The sequence below is a fragment of the Daphnia magna genome, linkage group LG1, assembly GCF_020631705.1.
Source record: "Daphnia magna isolate NIES linkage group LG1, ASM2063170v1.1, whole genome shotgun sequence".
NCBI classification, from domain to species: Eukaryota; Metazoa; Arthropoda; class Branchiopoda; order Diplostraca; family Daphniidae; genus Daphnia; species Daphnia magna.
In genome coordinates, this window is record NC_059182.1 from 6857407 (window position 1) to 6876396 (window position 18990).

Sequence of the window (18990 nt, forward strand, 5' to 3'; positions counted from 1 at the left end):
TGAGGGTAGAGGGGCATGGGAGGGACTAAGAAAAAGAAAAAAAAGAAAGAAACGTACTGGAACCATAAAAAAAAACCTTTTTCTTTTCTATGGAGAAAACAGACCAACTTGAAAAAGAGGGAAAAAAAGGGAAAATAATATGAGAGAACGGTGACCTTTGGCACAGAAAAAAGGAACGACCAAACCAGATTAATGAGAGACCTTTTTTGTTGTTGTTCGGTTAAGTGAGTTTTAACTCTAGAAACAAAACAAAAAATGGCTTCAATTTAAAGAGAAGTATAGACAGAAAGGGAGGCAGACGAGGCTGTTTGTTTTCACGTTGTTTAATGGCGTAGCACGTTAAAAGAGCAGCCATGAATAACAGATATTGCAGATTGATACGAATCCCGTCTCTTTCCATAATAGAAATCGCATGACTAGTCATAATCCCATAAACTTTCGGTTACCTCTTTTTTGCAATCAATCACGCTTTTTTTTTATTTTCTAAGGAACAAATGGAGAACCATAATGGTTCTTTCTAAAGGCAATTTTTTCTTATGGCACATCAGTCGATTTGCAATACAATTCTTTTCCGTGAAGGTCAAGATGCTCCTTTTTTTTCAAAAACAGAAAAAAATGGGATTGAATTGGTAAATGCTTGAAAGAAAGAAAAAAAAAAGCACAGTCAAGAAATGCCATATGGAATTATAAGAACATCCTTAGGGAATGCATCAAAGAGATGGGGGGGAAGGGAGAGAAAAGCCTAGAAAAGTGACAAAACGTCTTTTGTTTCAAACAACAAAAAAATCCGCCAATCGTACAAAAGCTTTTTTTTTTTTTCATTTTCCAAAATTTTTAACCCGCCAAAAAATGATTGTCCAGAAACAAAATGGAGACCTCCCCCCCCCCCAAAAACGAAGCACAAGATTACTGAATTCTTCGTCCAAACGTGTGTAAATAATTACTAAACCAAAAATGATTTGTCTCAAAACGACAGCAAACTCGTGCACAGTGAAATAAAAAAGAGCAAACCTACCAAGATTGAAGCGTTTTCGTCTTTTTCCTTGGCAGCTTTGAAAAATCCCACATGTCCTATGCTAATCCAGTTAAACGAAACAAAAAAATCATCAAAAAACTCGTTTGGTCGTCACTTTCCAAATTAGGCACACTGTACACTCAAGTGTCAATAAGACGCACAGCGATGTAAAAAATTTTGTTTTCTCTCTCTCTCGAATTTTAAAACGAAACGAACAGCAAACTCCCCACGTGCGACAGAAGCCCAGGCAGAGGCCTCACTGACAAAAGCTATCCAGAAACGGGTAGCGAATAGAGTTGGAGGGGAGAGCCTCTGGTGGCAAATCGTGGATCTGGAATTTGGAATCTCCTTTCCTTCTTTTACTTGGCCAATGGCCTCCTATCGTAGTCGACTTGCAAGTCGGGTTTCCCCCCTCTGCGTTCTGCTCTTCCGCCCCACCCCCCCATCCACGAGAAACAACAAAGAAAAATGAGAGGGTTCGAATCTGTTTTTAGGATGTTCCTAAAAACTTCCGCAGCGTCTGCTGATCCGGTACTGCACACACTTCATTTACCATCATTTCTTTTCACTCTACAACGATTGAGTGCAAACTACACGAACAATCCAACCGTGTTTCACAAACTATCCGTTTTGTCTGAATAGAATTATTAAAGACACACAAAATGCTCCATTTAAACCGTGAAAATGCGATCGTTAGTGCAACGCAAAATGGCCTGTCTCCTCATTTACTCAGCATGAAAAATGGCTGTGACTCGTCCGTCAGGGTTACGCTATCACAACACTTGCAACACAGTTGACATAGATTTTTGTTGCCAAAACTTTCATCACCTAATGGTATGTTGAATCGGTACGAACCTTTATTCTTTAACGAAAAAAAAAAGATTTATTCCACTTTTTCAGCACGACGTTCTGCAAACGAAAAGAAAAAAAAGAGTTGCATCGAAAAAAGGGGGACGATTTGATTTTCTAGTGAGCAAATGAAATTCAGTTGATGTCAATGGCTGCTTGTTCACTTCAAAAATAATGCACACACTGATGTCTATTGATTTTCCTACAATCTGGCCTTCGTCGGTGGTTGTCGACGGCACTCCACGACAAACTATTTGAATTCCATTTCTTTTAGATCGCCTAAACGATTGGGCACCGGTCAGATTTCCAATAGATTTGTTGCAACCAAAAATGACGTGGAATAAACGAACAAGTAAAAAATACGGACGACTTACTGTAGCCCTACATTTTGGCCGTGGATTCGAAAAGACCTAGATAATGGCCTGGCCCAACGATGAAGAAAAACAGTTACTGCACACACTTGAAAACCCGATTTGTGGTAGCTTTCAGCGTCTGCTGTATAACGGTCGTCCTCCCCTCGGTCTCGCACTCGGCTGATATTCTTTGACATACCCCACTATTTTGTCTTCCTGTATACAATTTTTTTTTAAACCATCCATGACCCATCGTTTTCCCCCCCACCATGCTCGATCGAGGGGTTCGTCATAGATTTTGCGTGATATCTTGACCTCGCATTTTGCCACATTTGTTGTAGAATTTTTATTTTTTAATGCCCTGGGCGATTTGTAGGAGGAAAGTTACGTTTAAAAAAATATTTATATTATACCTGGTTGCTATAGATTCTTGAACAGTTGAGGAGTACACGTCGTTGTTTTCCTGTGTTTCTGGAAAGCGATCTTCATTGCAACAAATCAATCAATAGAAAAAAAAGGGAAAGAACACGGGGGGGGACGAGAGAGTTTTTTAAATGTGAACTTGTCCTTCATTTTGAAATTTTTTTTCTCTTTATGTTTATGTCGTATTGCAAATGGGTTTAGATTGTGATAGAGCAAATCAGAAACAGAGAATTGAAGAGTCTCGCCTAAAAATGTGTTGGTTTTATTTCAATTCAGCCTAGTAAATACCAACTAAATTTTAAAAAGGCTTATGGATATCGCACAATCCTAACGTCAATTCATATCTTTATCATTTTTTTGGTGTACAAATTAAAAGAAATTGAAACGATTATTGTGATGAAATGCGCTGCAACGCAAACAACAAAGCTTTCTAAAGGTTAAATCTTATCTCTGAAATACACAAAGATTACAACTACATACATACACACACACAAACAAGGATAGTTGACCTTTGAAAAAGATGCATTCCGAAATGAAAAATAATTTTATTTGAAATCCTAAACAATAATAAATAACATTTTCCGAGCTTTTAGAATCCCCCTCATCTATTAGATTTGTCTCAATAAGTTTACTGTAAGTAGCAGGTGACATTCAAATAACGACCGAAGGATTTATCAAAGAATAATGCTTACATTTCACGTAATCCATAGATAAGGGGCAGTACCGTAGCTAATGTACTGTATTCGTTGCGTAATCAGATAGCTGCGCCGGCGCAGAATCTCCCCAAGGCAAATTTACAAAAATGCTTGTTAAGCCATAAATGATTGCGCCCGATTAAACGGCGTATGCCAATCAATTCCACCATTGTACATTATTGGCTCAGTGCCAGTCTTGTTTATATACACGTTCTCGGCATCCTATAGATGTACATTTTTGCATTATGAATGTGTGGACTGTGGAGTTTCTATCTGTTTCAACCCACTTAGTTTTACTGCAGGGTTTAGTAAAATTATTGCATTTCATTGCCTGCGGCTACCGTTGTAAATCCAATGTTTTAATCTTTTACGTGTCTTCTATAACTCTTCATCCAGAGCGATGAGACTTGATCAAACTATATTTACTCAGATCAAATTCAGTTGCTCTAGTTTGTTTGCAGATTTTTTGAAAGTTCTTTCTTTAATTTCTTTTAATTAACTGTCTAATTTTGCTTTAGTAAATGTCTTTGGTAGACCGGGGGGCAGTGATCCATATTTTTTAGAAACTTCCTTTAATGGAACATGTAATATAAATAGAGCCATCTGTTGTTTATAAGTCAAGTCGTTTCCTTTTACGTGTAGGCCATCTACAAAATAGATGGCGAGTAGGTAGGAATTCATTCTGTCAGGCGGGAGGCGGCCAATCTATATTGTTCGGTTCGGGCGAAATCGTTACATGATACTGTTTGAAATAACAGGTTTGAAATCACAAAGGGTACAACACACAACATTGGAAAATAAATATCATTCAAAATTAACTATTTGATCTAAAAAGATACGAATTTACAGTTTTTTTTATGCCAAACTTTGTCATGTGGTATAGGGATGAGAATAAATGTTCTGTAATTTACGAACACCAGGAACTCATTTTGAAATTATGTTGAATACCAAACTGATCAATAAAGACTGCCAGAAGAATTTCACAAGAAAAAAAATTTTTATTTGATTGCACACAAAAAAGAAAGAATGAAAAAACGCCAGTTGTTTTTTTCCAGGCACTCAAGAGTAGAAATTCTGAGGAAACTTGATGGAAAAAAGCAGTTTTAAAATATGGTAAAATTAAACTTGTGAAGTTGTGATAAATGATAAAATATTCGGGAGTCATCCAGCCGTTGAATTAAACTGGGAAACCACATGCATACTTATTTAGGAGGGTTTGCAGGATGGCAGTGGCCATCCTAGAATGACAGCCGTGAATTGCTGAATCAACAGAAAAGTTCTTTTTGCTACGATCTGGAAAATGTCGAGGTCAAATGATGATCCATCTCAACCAATGCGTGATCATCTCAGAAGCTTTTGCTTTTTCGATCAACTTCAGCATTTCGCGTGGAAGTTCAATACGTTATCAGGTTAGATCACCTGACAGCTGCTGGACATTTCTGCGTGTTTCTGTACTTCCTGTACTTCGAGAGCTGATTGATAAACAAGATAATTCTCGTCTGTAAGAAATTCTTACAAATTTTGTCACAAAAAAGTACTTCCTTCAGGACCCGGTATTTGAAGCACGTAAGTTTCACGACCTCGTGCACTGCATAAAGTACGGAATCACAGTGGCCGTTCCCAGATGGCGTTAATGGTATTTTTCTATTTTTGTTTCCCGTCATAGTCTCCGTTCTTCTCATCTCAGGATAGAAGCAGATAGAAGTGAGGAAGTCGCATGGTCTTGACTGTGAATTACCGAATTTCATCAGCAAATTTACAACTATGGCTGTCACTTTAAGCGTTTCGAAAAACAATGTTTCAATAGGTGCGTATTAGCATGGTTCACGCAAAACTTCTACTAAATCTAAACTTTTGACGTTGTTATAGGAGTCTTTCTCCTATCTGAATATGTGAAACCCACGTTACCGGTTAATTTAACTTGGGGAAAGGATTTCTCTTTAAAAATTAACAATGACTTGATTTTAAATTCACCATCAAGCTGTTGTCGATATTTTGCTAGGACTTCTGGATCGCTAAATTTATATGGAATTACACTTCTTGAGAGAACTGAGGTATGTTTCATGAATATGAACCCACAAATTCAGCCATTTTAACAAACCCTGTGCTTAAACCTCTCATTGCAGGTTGATCACTGGATTAGTTTTGCTAGTTGCATGCAAGGAAATGACCAAGATTTTGAAACCATTGAAAAGGCATTGCATATGGCAACATACCTAGTTGGAGAAAAGATATCAGCGGCTGATTTGGTCCTTTGGGGATGTCTTTTTGGTATCTAACCATTACTTCAATTTTGATCTTGTTTGACTAGTAGTCTAATACCTTAAAATATTTCATTTTTAGGGTCTGATCAATGGCAGTCAAAAAAGCAAAATTCAGATAATTATGTGAATATCAAAAGATGGTTCAAGCTTGTTGAAAGTCAGCCACTTGTGATGAAAGCCTTAAAGAGTCTTCCCGATGATGTTAAAGTTAACAATCGTGCGTCCCCAAGCCATGTAGCTACTACATTAGGCCGAAAAGAAGAAGGAAAATTTGTTGATCTTCCAGGAGCTGAAGAGGGCAAAGTAGTTGTCCGTTTCCCTCCCGAAGCTAGCGGGTACTTTTGAACAGAGTTGTGTTATTCATCATAAAATTAACACTTTTTATCTTTATGAAACCCGCTGGGCAGTTACCTTCATATAGGCCACGCAAAAGCTGCATTACTTAATCAATACTATCAGCAGCTATTTAAAGGAACGCTTATTATGCGATTCGACGACACTAACCCTGCAAAAGAAAACGCCGAGTTTGAAAAAGTGATCCTCGAAGATTTAGAAATGCTTCAGATTAAGTATGATAAATTGACGCATACTTCTGATCACTTCGATTTGATTGAACGGTATTGCGAGCAAATGCTAAAAGAAGGAAAGGCGTACGTTGACGATACAGACCCAGAGATTATGAAACAAGAAAGAGAGCAAAAAACTGAATCGAAAAACAGAGGAAACAGTAGGTGCCGCTTTCAAAAATTTGACCAGAATATTAACCAAAATTTACTTTGCAGGTGTCGAAAAGAATTTTACCCTTTGGAAAGAGATGAAAAATGGTACGGACCTAGGTCAAAAGTGTTGTGTACGAGCCAAGATCGACATGCAATCGGTGAACGGTTGCATGAGAGACCCTACAATGTATCGTTGCAAACCCGAACCCCATGTCCGCACAGGTTACAAATATAAGTAAGTACCGCTTAATCAAGTATAAGTTACACAAGTAAGATAAGATAATGTTCTGTTAAGATTCATCTGACATACCATTTTGTCATTTGTTTAGAGTTTATCCGACATACGACTTCGCCTGTCCTATTGTAGACAGTATCGAGGGTGTAACCCACGCGCTACGGACAACCGAATATCATGATCGCGATGATCAATATTATTGGTTTATCGATGCATTGAAATTACGTAAACCTTACATTTGGGAGTACGCGCGTCTTAGCATGATAAACACTGTTCTGTCTAAGCGCAAACTAACATGGTTCGTCCAAAATGGCCATGTGGATGGATGGGATGACCCTCGATTCCCTACTGTCCGCGGTGTTCTTCGCCATGGAATGACAGTTGAAGGACTAAAGCAGTTCATTATTGCTCAAGGATCTTCACGTTCGGTCGTTCAGATGGAATGGGACAAGATTTGGTCATTGAACAAGAAAATTATTGATCCCATAGCCCCTCGATACACAGCTTTGGAACGAAACACGGCTCAAAGTACACGTCCGCGGAGTAAAGGAAACGTGTACAACTGCAGCGTTGCATCCAAAGAACCCTGATGTTGGATCAAAAGATGTCTGGGTCAGTGATCAAATTTTAATCGATTTGGCGGACGTGGAAAGCCTCCGAGCCGGCGAAAATGCTACGTTTATCAATTGGGGAAATATTCGCATCACAAGCGTTAATAGGTTCAAGAGCTAATGCCATTAGTGAATTTAGTGCTTCAAATATCTAATTCTTTCGATTCTCAGAAACAAAGACGAAGTGTCCATTGAAGCTGAGCCTAACCTAGAAGACAAGGATTACAAGAAAACACCAAAATTAACTTGGATTGCTGTGACCGAAAAAGCTAAACCAACCCCGTGTGTCTGTGTATTTTTCGATCACATTATTTCGAAACCGGTACTTGCCAAGGATGAGGATTTCAAGCAATACATCAATACAAACACTCGGGTAAACATATTAATAATAGATTTTGGCACTCAAACGGACCGTCACTGATTTCCTGTCTGTAGACTGAGGTGGTGATGTTGGGAGATCCAGAACTTGTCAAGGTACGCAAGGGAGATATCATCCAACTTCAAAGACGCGGGTTCTTCATTTGTGATTCTCCTTACGAACCCATCAGGTACGAAAATATTCGATGCGCACAATTCACCGTGTGGTAATCTCATCATTTGTCCTTTATTCCCAATTAATAGTGCCCATAGCTGTCGTGAGGCTCCTATCGTTCTATTTTCCATACCTGATGGTTCGAAACCTGCGGAGGCAGCAAAAAGTACCGTCGCGGCTACTTCCAAAAAAGGCCCCGTAAGTATATGTATTTTTTCATTATTACTTTGTATTTTTTTTAAGTTACGCTGTTGACCATAGCGTTTAACACATGTATTCGGGTAATCATTAACGGATAGGTTTTTAGCTTTATGTTACTTTAAATAGTTTATTGGTAGTTTGGTTCATAACTCCGAGGGGTCATCGATCAACGGAACCCCACAAACAACTTCGTTAAGGCCACTGAAATCTGTGTAGCCTGTATAGTTTTTAACAGTTAAGCTAAGAGGCGAGAGGTGGCAGCAAACAGGTTGTAAACCATGTGAACGTCATCGAAGGACCAGCCCATTTGGTTGCTGCAGACAGTGACGTAGATGGCGCTGGCGGCAAACTTTAGTGCAATTATGAATATTGCCTCGAGTGGTGAAACAGGTATGTGTGTGTGTGGTTTTTGCATCATCCACAAGTCGTGCGTGATGGTCGGAACTTCAGTTCACTGTTAAGCTAAGGCTAGGCTGCAGTTGTGATTAAGGATTTTCTATTAAAATTCGTGTAACGTAATTGATCTGGAACCATTAAATAAATACATTGATATATTTTAAATGGTATTGATACTTTCAGGTCAAGTCAGAAGCTTCGCCGAAAACCAAGACAGTTGAAAAAGTAGCTGTTTCCAAAGAAATTGATGCATCATTTCTTAATGAGCAGATAGGAAAACAGGGTGAAAAAGTCCGAGAGTTGAAAGCAAGCAAAGCTGATAAGGTACTTCACAAACCATAGTTCTGTGCAAACATTTAAATTTAAAATTATTCTGTATCTTAGAGTCAAATTGACAGTGCTGTCAAAGAACTACTCTCATTGAAAAGTGATTTCAAGTTGGCTACTGGCATGGACTGGAAGGCTGGTCTTACTGTACCAAATTCATCAGAGAAGAATGATGAAAAGCCTAAAACTGAGCAGTTAGATGTAAATAAACTGGATGGAGACATTAAAACATGTGGAGATAAAGTGAGAGATTTAAAAACCAAGAAAGCTGACAAGGTAATTGCACTATGCAAAGTTGTGACCTGTGAATGTGTAATGTTAAAATGTTGTATACTGTAGGTTCAAATTGATGCAGCAGTGAAAGAACTACTCTCCCTTAAATCTGCTTTTAAAGAAAGTTTTGGTATAGAATGGGGCCCAAATGTAGCATCCTCCCTTCCACAGGCTAATGATGCTAAACCTGAATCCAGTGTAATCAATGAAGAGTCACTGAGCTCTCAGATCAAAGAGTGTGGAGATAAAGTGAGAGATTTGAAGGCCAAAAAAGCTGGAAAGGTACACATACTTCATTGAATATCCATAGTGAAATCCTTCAGACGTTCTTGATTGTTTTTGCAGAGTGAAATTGATTCTGCCGTAAAAGCCCTCCTCGACCTAAAGGCAACATACAAAGCTGCAACCGGAAAAGAGTGGACTCCGCAGGCTGTTACAAAGCCTGTAAATGAATCCCCACCGATCGCGCCGGCAACGGTATCTGCTTCCACAGGAAAAAATGAAGATATTCTTTGTGCCCGGATCACAGAATGTGGGAACAAAGTGAGAGATCTAAAGACAAAAAAAGCCGAAAAGGTTAGCCATGTTTGTATGATGAATTATATTTTAGCTTCTTCCACTACTATATGTTCCTTACACACTCTAAGTATATGTGTATTTGATAATATGTGTTTATCTTTCTTGAAGAGCGAAATTGACGCCGCCGTCAAAGATCTTCTAAGCTTGAAGGCTGCATATAAAACAGCGACCGGACTGGATTGGACCCCCACTGCCACAGCAACGAAAGAAAACAAGCCTGCCGCAACCACTGCTATTAAAAAAGATTCAACCGATAAGAAAACAGAAAAGGTATTTTCAGACAATCATTTTTTCAGATAATCTTTTATAAATGAATCTTAACTAATCTGATATTCCAAAAAAAGAAAAAAGAAGCTAAACCAAAGGACAAGAAGGTCGAAGAAAAGAAAGTTGAAGAAACGACTAGTGGATTGAAAAAGCAGACCCGTCTGGGTTTGGAATTTAAAAAGGATGAGAATCTTTCTGACTGGTATTCGCAGGTATTCTGAGACGGGTTAATCCGTGTGTACTTCATTATTAAATAATATATTATTTAATGTCGTTGTGAACAGGTTATCACTAAAGCAGAAATGATTGAATACTATGACGTCAGTGGTTGCTATATCCTACGCCCTTGGGCCTATGCAATTTGGGAATCAATTAAAGATTTCTTCGATGCCGAAATTAAGAAACTGGGTGTTCAAAATTGCTATTTCCCCATGTTCGTCTCTCATCAAGCCCTAGAGAAAGAAAAAACTCACATAGCAGATTTTGCCCCAGAAGTGGCATGGGTTACGAAATCGGGTAACAGTGATCTCGCAGAACCGATTGCTATTAGACCCACAAGCGAGACAGTCATGTATCCAGCCTATGCAAAGTGGATTCAATCTCACCGTGATCTACCACTGAAGTTGAACCAATGGAATAACGTCGTTGTAAGTTGCAAAGCAAATTTTAAGTGGTTCGTGATCTTCTTCAATAATTGTCTGTCTTAGCGTTGGGAATTCAAACACCCGCAACCTTTCCTACGCACGCGTGAATTTCTGTGGCAAGAGGGACACACAGCTTTTGCTACAGCTAAAGAAGCCGAAGAAGAGGTTTATCAAATTTTGGAACTATATAGTCAGGTGTACACACACCTGATGGCCATTCCTGTCATTAAAGGACGGAAGACAGAGAAAGAGAAGTTTGCTGGAGGAGACTTTACCACCACCGTTGAAGCCTTTATCTCGGCTAGCGGTAGGGCAATTCAGGTAATCTGGGATATCCTTATAAGCGATCTCTGAATATTAGCTAAAATGGTACAGCAATTTATAACTTACGTATTTTTTATTCCTGGACAGGGTGCCACCTCGCATCATCTGGGTCAGAATTTTTCAAAAATGTTCGAAATTGTGGTTGAAGATCCAGAAACCAAAGAAAAAAAACACATCTACCAAAATTCCTGGGGAATCACCACCCGAACCATTGGTATATTTTTTACATAATATTTAATCGGTTTGCATTAATTCTCTTCCATTTAGGTGTAATGGTTATGGTCCACAGCGATGACAAAGGATTAGTCCTTCCACCGAACGTTGCCTCAGTTCAGGTATATCCTTAGTTATTGATTTGATTTCGATCATCTTACCTATTTTTGAAATGAATGTAGGTTGTCATTGTCCCCTGTGGGATAAACGTCAATGTGACAGAAGATGAAAAAAGTAATTTAATGGCAGCCTGTATGGAATACGAGAAGGTTCTCAGTGCAGCTGGAATCCGTGTCAAAGGTATTGAAACTGATTTGCTAGTAATGTGCGTTGATTTACATTTCTGTTTATTTCTTTTATAGGTGATTACCGGGATAATTACAGTCCAGGATGGAAGTTCAATCATTGGGAATTAAAAGGAGTTCCTCTCAGACTGGAAATTGGGCCTCGCGATGTAAAGCAAGGCGAATATGTTGCTGTTCGCCGCGATACTAGCCAAAAACTAATTCAGTCCAAGGCATCGGCATGTGAAGATATTAAACAACTATTGGAGGCGATCCAGAAAGCCCTCCTTGATAAGTAGGCATTCCTGTTGTTATGTTAGTCGATACAGCCGAAATTTTTACTACGAAAATTAAAAATAGGGCCACCCAAGAATTGGAAAACCACACAGTTATCGTAGAGAATTTTAGGGACTTCATTCCTGAACTTGACAAGAAAAACATCATTCTCTCACCATTCTGTGGCGAAATTTCGTGTGAGGAAAAAATCAAGAAAGAATCTACTCGGTTTGTTCTATACACATACGTATTCGTTGACTGGACCGACACATAAAATTTGATTCATTTAGTGATGACGGCGCAGAACCAGGCGCACCGGCTATGGGAGCAAAAAGTCTTTGCATTCCTTTCCAGCAGCCAGCAGAATTGAATTCTAACGCGACCTGTATTTACCCTGGTTGTCCCAACAAACCCAAATATTACTGCCTGTTCGGTCGCAGTTATTAACTTACCGTGGAAATTCGGTCGAGTTTGTTCGATCTTGTGGTTTAAGTTCTCTAAATAAATGGGTCCTTGAAGAGACATTACCGTCATTGTTATATTACAATTAACATGTAGCCTAGCGATGGATTTCGAACCACATGATATTTAATTCAACGATACACTGTTTCCTGGAAATTGAAGTGGTTAACTTACCAGCTGTAAATCTCTACCAGCAATTTATATTTTATAGCGTATATTACCAATTGTTATTATTACGTTTTATTTTGTTTTTTGGTTTTTCAAGTTAAGAAGTCATTTCATTAGTGGTCGCCCTCGCTTCTTTTGGTTTTGACTTCGAAAGTATTAGAACTAAAATGAAATTGAATGCCGTTCTAAACTATTTGGGAACTTCCGAAATATGTTTTAATGTTTATAAGAAAAAGTATTAAAAGAATGTGAAGGAATGTACTTTGATCTTAAATACTCAAAAATTAAACTATCATTTCAAAATGAATTGTATTTATGCCGTGTTCAGGCCATTTCAAACCGTAAGACATGCTTGTTTATGCACGTAGAGTAGTCTTCGGCTACTCTAGTACTTGCGAGCGATTGTTTTAAGGCAAGAAAAATACCTTAATTGAATGAGTAGCCAAATCGAGTTTTATGCGGTTTTCATTCACACTTTACTTTAGGACTGCCACTTCATTCGAATAATATGATGTGTGTTAAGGGAGCAAAGAAATTGGTAAAGGAACACAGCTGTAAACTCCGCCCACTTTACAACACGGTTTTTGGAATTGGAATGGTGTACGTGACTTATTCAAATGAACAACCCGTCCAGTTTGGTTTGCCATCACTGTGGTCTTGGAGAGCACCTTTTTAGGTGCGTCAGGTGTCGAAGCGCAGTTTACTGCTCAAAAGAGCATCAAAGGAAAGATTGGAACGTTCATAAACTAGTGTGTTTTACTCCACAGAATAAGAAAGGCGAGGACAACTGTGTTGCTGTCGAAGAGCCAGCAATCGAAAATGAAGGTGGAAATTTTTACAAAACTTTAAACATTTAAATTTTAGAATTCCATCTGAACTTTCATTATATAACCAAGCAGTTTGCAGTATTTCATTGGCATCTGAATCACTGCAATGTACCACATCAAAAAAGCAACTACCTGGTGAAAAGGACTCAGGGTTTGAACATCAAAAGCAAAAGTGGTGATAAACAGTACTCTGGAGAGAACTCCCATGACATACCTGAAAATCCTGAAAAAACTAATCCAGAAAGCAAACATAAAGATTTAAAAGGAACAGTTCTTGAAATGGGATCTGTCACTTTGGAACCTGACTGTAGTCGAAGCTCCCAGACAGGTTGGCAATCACCACAGGAAAACAGTTCTTTCAATCAACCCACAAGTCCACCATTTTTACATCGATCGTTTAACAGAGAATTGTCCTGCAAAGAACAATTACAGAGCATTTCAATGGAGTGGATGTCACAGATATGCCAGTATGTTGTTCGTGATTTGGAAAAGTATGGTATCTGTGTTGTTGATAACTTTATGGGGAAAGAACGCGCTGAAGCAATCCATCGTTCAGTAGTGTCCATGTATCATTCTGGTGTATTTGTAGAAGGGGAAACTGTAAGCTCTAGTCTAGAGACGACGAAGAATGTACGCAGTGATAAAATTACCTGGGTTGATGGATCAGAAAGTAATTGTGCAAATATCGCCGTTTTGATCTCCACAATTGACACCATCATTATGAATGCTATTCGAATGAAAGGCAATGGTCAATTGGGGCAGCGTACAATAGGCGGGAGAACGAAGGTATTCACATTTAAACTTTTTTTTTTTAAATATTATTATTTAGTCAAATTTGTAGAAGTCTATGGTATTGAACTCTCTTCGTTTCTTGAGACTGAATATTTTCGTGAAAATCAAAGGTCCAAGTGTACAGTTTCTCGTTAAGATTTAATGAGTTTCCACGAGGACTGTTTTTTAAACGAGCTTGCAATATAAACAATTTTTGTATTGTACATGTATCTTGGCAGATAATTAACACTAAGAATTTGAAGTAAAGTAGCGAAACCCATAGAAATAGTTCAAATTTTTTTCGCATTTATCATTATACAGGCAATGATTGCGTGTTATCCAGGCAGTGGTTCACATTATGTAAAGCATGTTGACAACCCTAACCGCGATGGACGGTGTATAACAACAACCTACTACGTAAACAAGGATTGGGACGCGAAGGTAATACATTTCTTTCAGTACCTTGATCATCAGGATTTTGTATGATTATTGGAATTTGTTCAGACAGTTGGCGGTCTGCTGCGAATTTTCCTCAAGGTTGGGCAAACCAAGTAGTGGATATAGAACCCATTCTTGACAGAATGGTATTCTTCTGGTCAGACCGTCGCAATCCTCATGAAGTTCAACCGGCCTTTCGCACTCGCTATGCCATAACCGTCTGGTATTTTGATGCAAAGGAACGTGAAGAGGCAAGGATTCGACACAGAGAAGGCAAGTCATTAATGGTAGTCTAAAGTTGCTAATAATGTTATCTTATAAATAATCTTACATTATCTGCTGTGAAGGTGCTGTAAAAGAACCTAAATCCAACGAGTAACTTTATGCGCTGATTTGCCAACTTGATCGAAAAGATTAAATGTTAACAATTACAACTGAATAAGGATTATTGGGCTGCTTATTGGATTCCCCTCAGATATTGACGCTCTCATCGCGTAAACATCGTAAAGCCATACATCTCATCTTTAGTTCTTTATTCATAAAATATCTGAATTTAACATGCCAATCGAGAATTACTTTAAGAAAGAAAAAAGAATCACGGTGGAATTTCTCGTTGAAATTTCCCACTTCCATGATGCTAAAATATTTCCTTCATACTGAGGTCATCCCGTTACTATTATATTCCCCATACTTGTATCACTGTGCGTTACTTAAATATATATGTAAATACTGTTACAAAAAGAAAAGGTGTGTTGTTACACTAAGAAAAGTTACACACAATCTTTACACCTTCATTTTATAAACCGTGCGAACAACTTACTTGAACGAAATGTATTTGCAATCACTAACTATCACCAATTTCACTATCTTCCACTTGAGAGCTCAAAGGTACAAATACTTTGAAATTGAAGTTGTTTCGAGAAAATGGTCCCTATTGAACAAAACATTTAGTGAATCAGATATCAAAGTGTTTTCAGAGACATAGCTTACTGGGTTAAAAATGACGCAGTCCATATTTTGTGCTGCAAATCCACCAAAGCGGTCGCCAATGACTACGGCATCAGGCAAAGGATACAAATACAGCGCATGATCGTACGGCCAATAGATAGGGCAAATTTCGCTAGGAAGAGGGCACAAGTGGCCTTGCGATGTCAGCGATTTTGCAAACTTCAATAAGTATTAACAGTAAGCTTAGCTGCAAAATATTACTGAACCACGCGTGTAAGCTTGACATACCTGTTGAGGGATATCATCAGTAGTAGGGAAATGGATTGCATTGCGGCACATTTTTGTTATAATATCTTCACGCAAAACGACAATTTCCTTCGTTCCATACTGAATACGACAGGGATTCGTAGTAAACACAGCATTAGGAACTCTTTGCAAAAACTCTTCCCGAATAACTTTTGCAAGCGGAGGCCTAAATAGATCAGATTTTTAAATCACGCTGCTTAACACAAAGCGCAATTCGTTCACTATTTCAACAACAAAGTCATGCAAGAAAATTGTTGATCTTAAATTATTTACAAGATATTCAGACCTTGGAAGAATGTTGCAAAAGCCGGAATCGGATGGACCAGGAACAAACACAAATTGGGCTTGTTCAACAAGATTGGGGAATTCTTTTATCATTTCGGCAAGCGATTTGAATAACTGGCGCAAGTGTCCCGATGAAGTGCTGCATGTAGAACTAGAGAGGAAATTCCCCATTAACACGAAGCATATTGGAGGATCTTCGCAATAGCCCGCAAAAAGAATGCGCAATTTTTCCATCACCTAATTAAAAAATGAAATTTCAAAAGCATAAAATAAAATATCAACATCACAAATGCAAGAGCAACCGAAAAGGCTATTTAAAATAGAACAGAGTACTCATGGCATACTTTTGTTTGGTCTAACCAAACATCGGAAAGAAAAACCATCATCGCCTCCGGATTTTGATCTTCTTGCGCTTTCAGTTTAGAAGAAAGTTTCAAGCACGACGTACTAGGACCACCGAAAAAATTTGCGTTCCCAAAATAGGTTCTACAATTAAATAAATATTAGATTTTTTTTTCTCTAACAGAAACTTAATAATTATACTGTACCTTGTAACTTTTGCTGGTTCAGGTGGTGGCATGCCTAAATGTTCAATGTGAAACACTCCATCTTGGTAATAGCCTTGCCCAAGAACAAAGCAATTTTCAGTAAACAGCCCACCATGGAAGTTCTTGAAATGATGAAAAAATTTGATCCAATTTAGGCAATGTGCATATACAACATCCAAAAACGTTTCCATCATTCAATCAGAATGAATAACAATAATTACAGTGTCTTTCAGTGACACAGGCACAGATCCAGTTGTATCCTCTAGATGCAATTTGCCCTCTGTTAAATAAGTTAGCATCCCAAGAACCACAAGGTTGGTTAGCTTTGTTGACATCCCCAGTAAATATTCAATAGGTTGTAGTTGATACTTGTTCTGCGATGAAGCTGAACTTGATCCTAAAACAGACGGAGTGAAAAGGCTATGGCGGGAGGTCCTTGAACAGCAAAAGCAGATTTATATTTCAGCAACTTGGTTATTCAGATGAAAATTGGATCGAACCTTTGATGAAGAAGAGCATATCGATGACGAAACATTTCAGCTTTATCTTTCGGATCGCCAAACAAATTTAGAAAACCGGCAGAAGACTCGTATGGAAGATACTTTTTTCTTTCAGTATTATAGACAAATTTTGGAATATCAAAAGCAGATATCACATTCAACAAACTAGTGGCTTCATCCAACTCATTTTGACAACATTCCTAAGAAAAACAACATCTATGAAATTGAAATGCAAAAAAATAAAATGAACAGCAAAGGACTGATTTTGGAAGTGTTACCTTAGCAGCTTTTTCAATATGTGATTTTTCAACAGTTGTGCTGTCTAACAGGCCTTGTTTTTGTATTACATCAACAAGCTTTTCAAGCCATTGGCTCCGTTCATCTTTGGTGCAGGGGTGTAAGTAAACCAAGAATGTATTTTGTAGCCTCCCTGAAACCATAACAAATGATTGGGACTTGACGAATGACAAATGATGACAACAAGACAATTATGATAAATGACATTTCTTTTGCTATATTTTTCCATGGAGATATAATGTAGAAGTTAATTTGAAGGTAGCTTCAAATTACTCAGTTAAGCCAAGAGACAGAAACAGTTAAAAGCTCCACGGTATGTTCCCTAAAACACACTGACAAAAACAAATTAAGTAATGGAGTTAACTCACGATCTCACTGTAAGGCCATTAAGTTTGAAAGTTGTTACGATATCGTTCTTGAATCGACTATCCATTATTAAAAATTATGAAAATGGTTCATAAAGTTCTTAAATCATGAGATCGCATAGAGCCATGGCGTAATGGAATTTATTATGAACGATTAAATTTCGAGACGAAGGAACTACTGTCTACTATACTGAAACAGTGTTGTTAAGAGATTTTTGCCGCCTACTTTTTCGATCACTTTGTTCTGCACCAACGTTGCCTGATTTCTCCTATAAGGTGTTTTCTAGTAGGGCTTCAGCAGAGCAGAGTCAGAGCAGAGTCATAGAACAACACAGTCTTCACCCGTGAACGGATTCAGATCCAAGTACGTTATTCCATGAAAACGGATGCCGCGAGTGGTGCCAACGGTTCGTTTCCTTTTGTGGGCAAGTATGCGCACCTTTCCTCCGTACATGTGAGTATAATAGTTCGAAGGCACTCAGATTTGAATCCATTCACGGAAGTATAAAGTAATTTCCTTTCTTTCAGAGTTTGAATGTCTGAATTTCCGTTCACGGTTGTTTTCATTTTCAGTGTAAAATTTGTATTACAAGTTTACAATGTTTCGGATTTGTTTCCGTTTACGGATTGTTTACCTTTTTATACACGTGCCTATTTTTATTTTATTAACCATTTAAAACTACTTAATTAATATTGATTGAATTGTTGTTTTCAACAGTTGGTTTTCTTTTGGATTAAAATGCTTTTATCGGAAGAGCTTAGGAAATAAAACAGATTTGCCGTACAACAGTTTTACGTGTATTAATTAATATTTAAGTTTTGCATGATTAGCAACAAATTTGAAGAACTGAATGACTGAACTGATAATTACTGAAATAATGCCATTTAGTGTTATTTACTTAATACTGAATTATTAATTATTAATAATCAATAATAGTTTAGTGTTTTACGTTTAGTTTTCAATGGAAAAGACGAAATTTTAACTGGCGCCAAAAATGATGGCGCCGTCGTGCTCTTTCCGATTGGTTCATACATATTTGCTTATTCTAATATAAAACTATGTTTAATGACGTTTTTCTAAGTGTCATCTGTTCCTCGTGATAAGAGGATCACGAAAAGTACATTGTATATTACTTTAGTGAGAAAATTATCCGAACGGTGTACGAAAAGTTGGGTGGTTCTACGTCTCCCTCCCCCAAGTTGGCAAATTGAATAATTTTTGTATCCAAACGAAAGGTGCCATCATTATGAATTTTATGGCAATCGATAGCTCTCATTAGGCTTTGATTTCCGTAAAAAAATTAAAATATTAATATGGAAAGAAATCCTATCATGATGAAAAATTTCCTTTTTCGCTGTAACGCATATCTCGTCTAGCCGATAAAACAAATTTTTCGTGTTGTGACTTGTGTTATTACGTTTTGCTATGTTTTCGTCATTTTCGTCGTCTGTACTTCAGAAAGTAAACAAAAAGTGGCTTAATTAATTAGTGTGAAAAAAGTAAAAGTCTACGATTTTAAATGACAACTTGGAAACTGCTACAACTTTGGGACTGTAAACTAATGTTTGAGTATTCGTTTTAGTTATAATTTTGT

The 18990-nt window shown here is 37.8% G+C and overlaps 4 protein-coding genes and 1 long non-coding RNA gene across 7 annotated transcripts in view; 3 read left to right on the forward strand and 2 right to left on the reverse strand.

Annotated features, from left to right (window-relative positions):
• The window catches only part of LOC116932680 (arginine-glutamic acid dipeptide repeats protein), a 33140-nt gene extending 31867 nt beyond the window's left edge, over window positions 1–1273 (reverse strand). For 2 of the 3 annotated variants that reach the window (XM_045179999.1, XM_045179998.1), the window contains exon 1: window positions 1016–1272. The gene's annotated coding sequence lies outside the window, so the exon portion shown is untranslated. Of the gene's footprint in view, window positions 1–1015 lie in introns of all 3 variants that reach the window. The other variant, XM_045179994.1, reaches the window with a different exon arrangement.
• Window positions 1274–1510: 237 nt separating this feature from the next.
• LOC123476956 lies at window positions 1511–2226 on the forward strand. The gene is made up of 2 exons (XR_006652061.1): window positions 1511–1849; window positions 1916–2226. It is a non-coding gene; the product is annotated as an uncharacterized LOC123476956 (long non-coding RNA).
• A 2775-nt stretch (window positions 2227–5001) lies between these two features.
• On the forward strand, window positions 5002–12004 carry LOC116931628 (bifunctional glutamate/proline--tRNA ligase). The gene is given in 25 exon segments (XM_032939222.2): window positions 5002–5142; window positions 5205–5389; window positions 5462–5606; window positions 5679–5934; window positions 6007–6326; window positions 6382–6553; window positions 6648–7064; window positions 7066–7272; window positions 7336–7537; window positions 7600–7712; window positions 7786–7894; window positions 8477–8617; window positions 8678–8896; window positions 8960–9175; window positions 9239–9469; window positions 9581–9742; window positions 9817–9951; window positions 10024–10386; window positions 10447–10704; window positions 10795–10921; window positions 10975–11042; window positions 11103–11220; window positions 11283–11499; window positions 11565–11708; window positions 11771–12004. Coding segments are annotated over 25 exon segments (4725 nt in total). The 5' UTR covers window positions 5002–5099; the 3' UTR covers window positions 11928–12004.
• A 694-nt stretch (window positions 12005–12698) lies between these two features.
• LOC116931648 (egl nine homolog 1) lies at window positions 12699–14892 on the forward strand. The gene is given in 7 exon segments (XM_032939252.2): window positions 12699–12935; window positions 13010–13086; window positions 13088–13723; window positions 14030–14149; window positions 14213–14231; window positions 14234–14419; window positions 14494–14892. Coding segments are annotated over 7 exon segments (1278 nt in total). The 5' UTR covers window positions 12699–12727; the 3' UTR covers window positions 14526–14892.
• Window positions 14893–14962: 70 nt separating this feature from the next.
• LOC116931637 (DNA polymerase epsilon subunit 2) lies at window positions 14963–17615 on the reverse strand. Its single transcript, XM_032939230.2, is given in 11 exon segments — window positions 14963–15077; window positions 15137–15313; window positions 15383–15566; window positions 15687–15922; window positions 16030–16171; window positions 16234–16355; window positions 16455–16668; window positions 16734–16933; window positions 17012–17119; window positions 17121–17163; window positions 17399–17615. Coding segments are annotated over 11 exon segments (1578 nt in total). The 5' UTR covers window positions 17464–17615; the 3' UTR covers window positions 14963–14990.
• Window positions 17616–18990: the final 1375 nt, after the last annotated feature.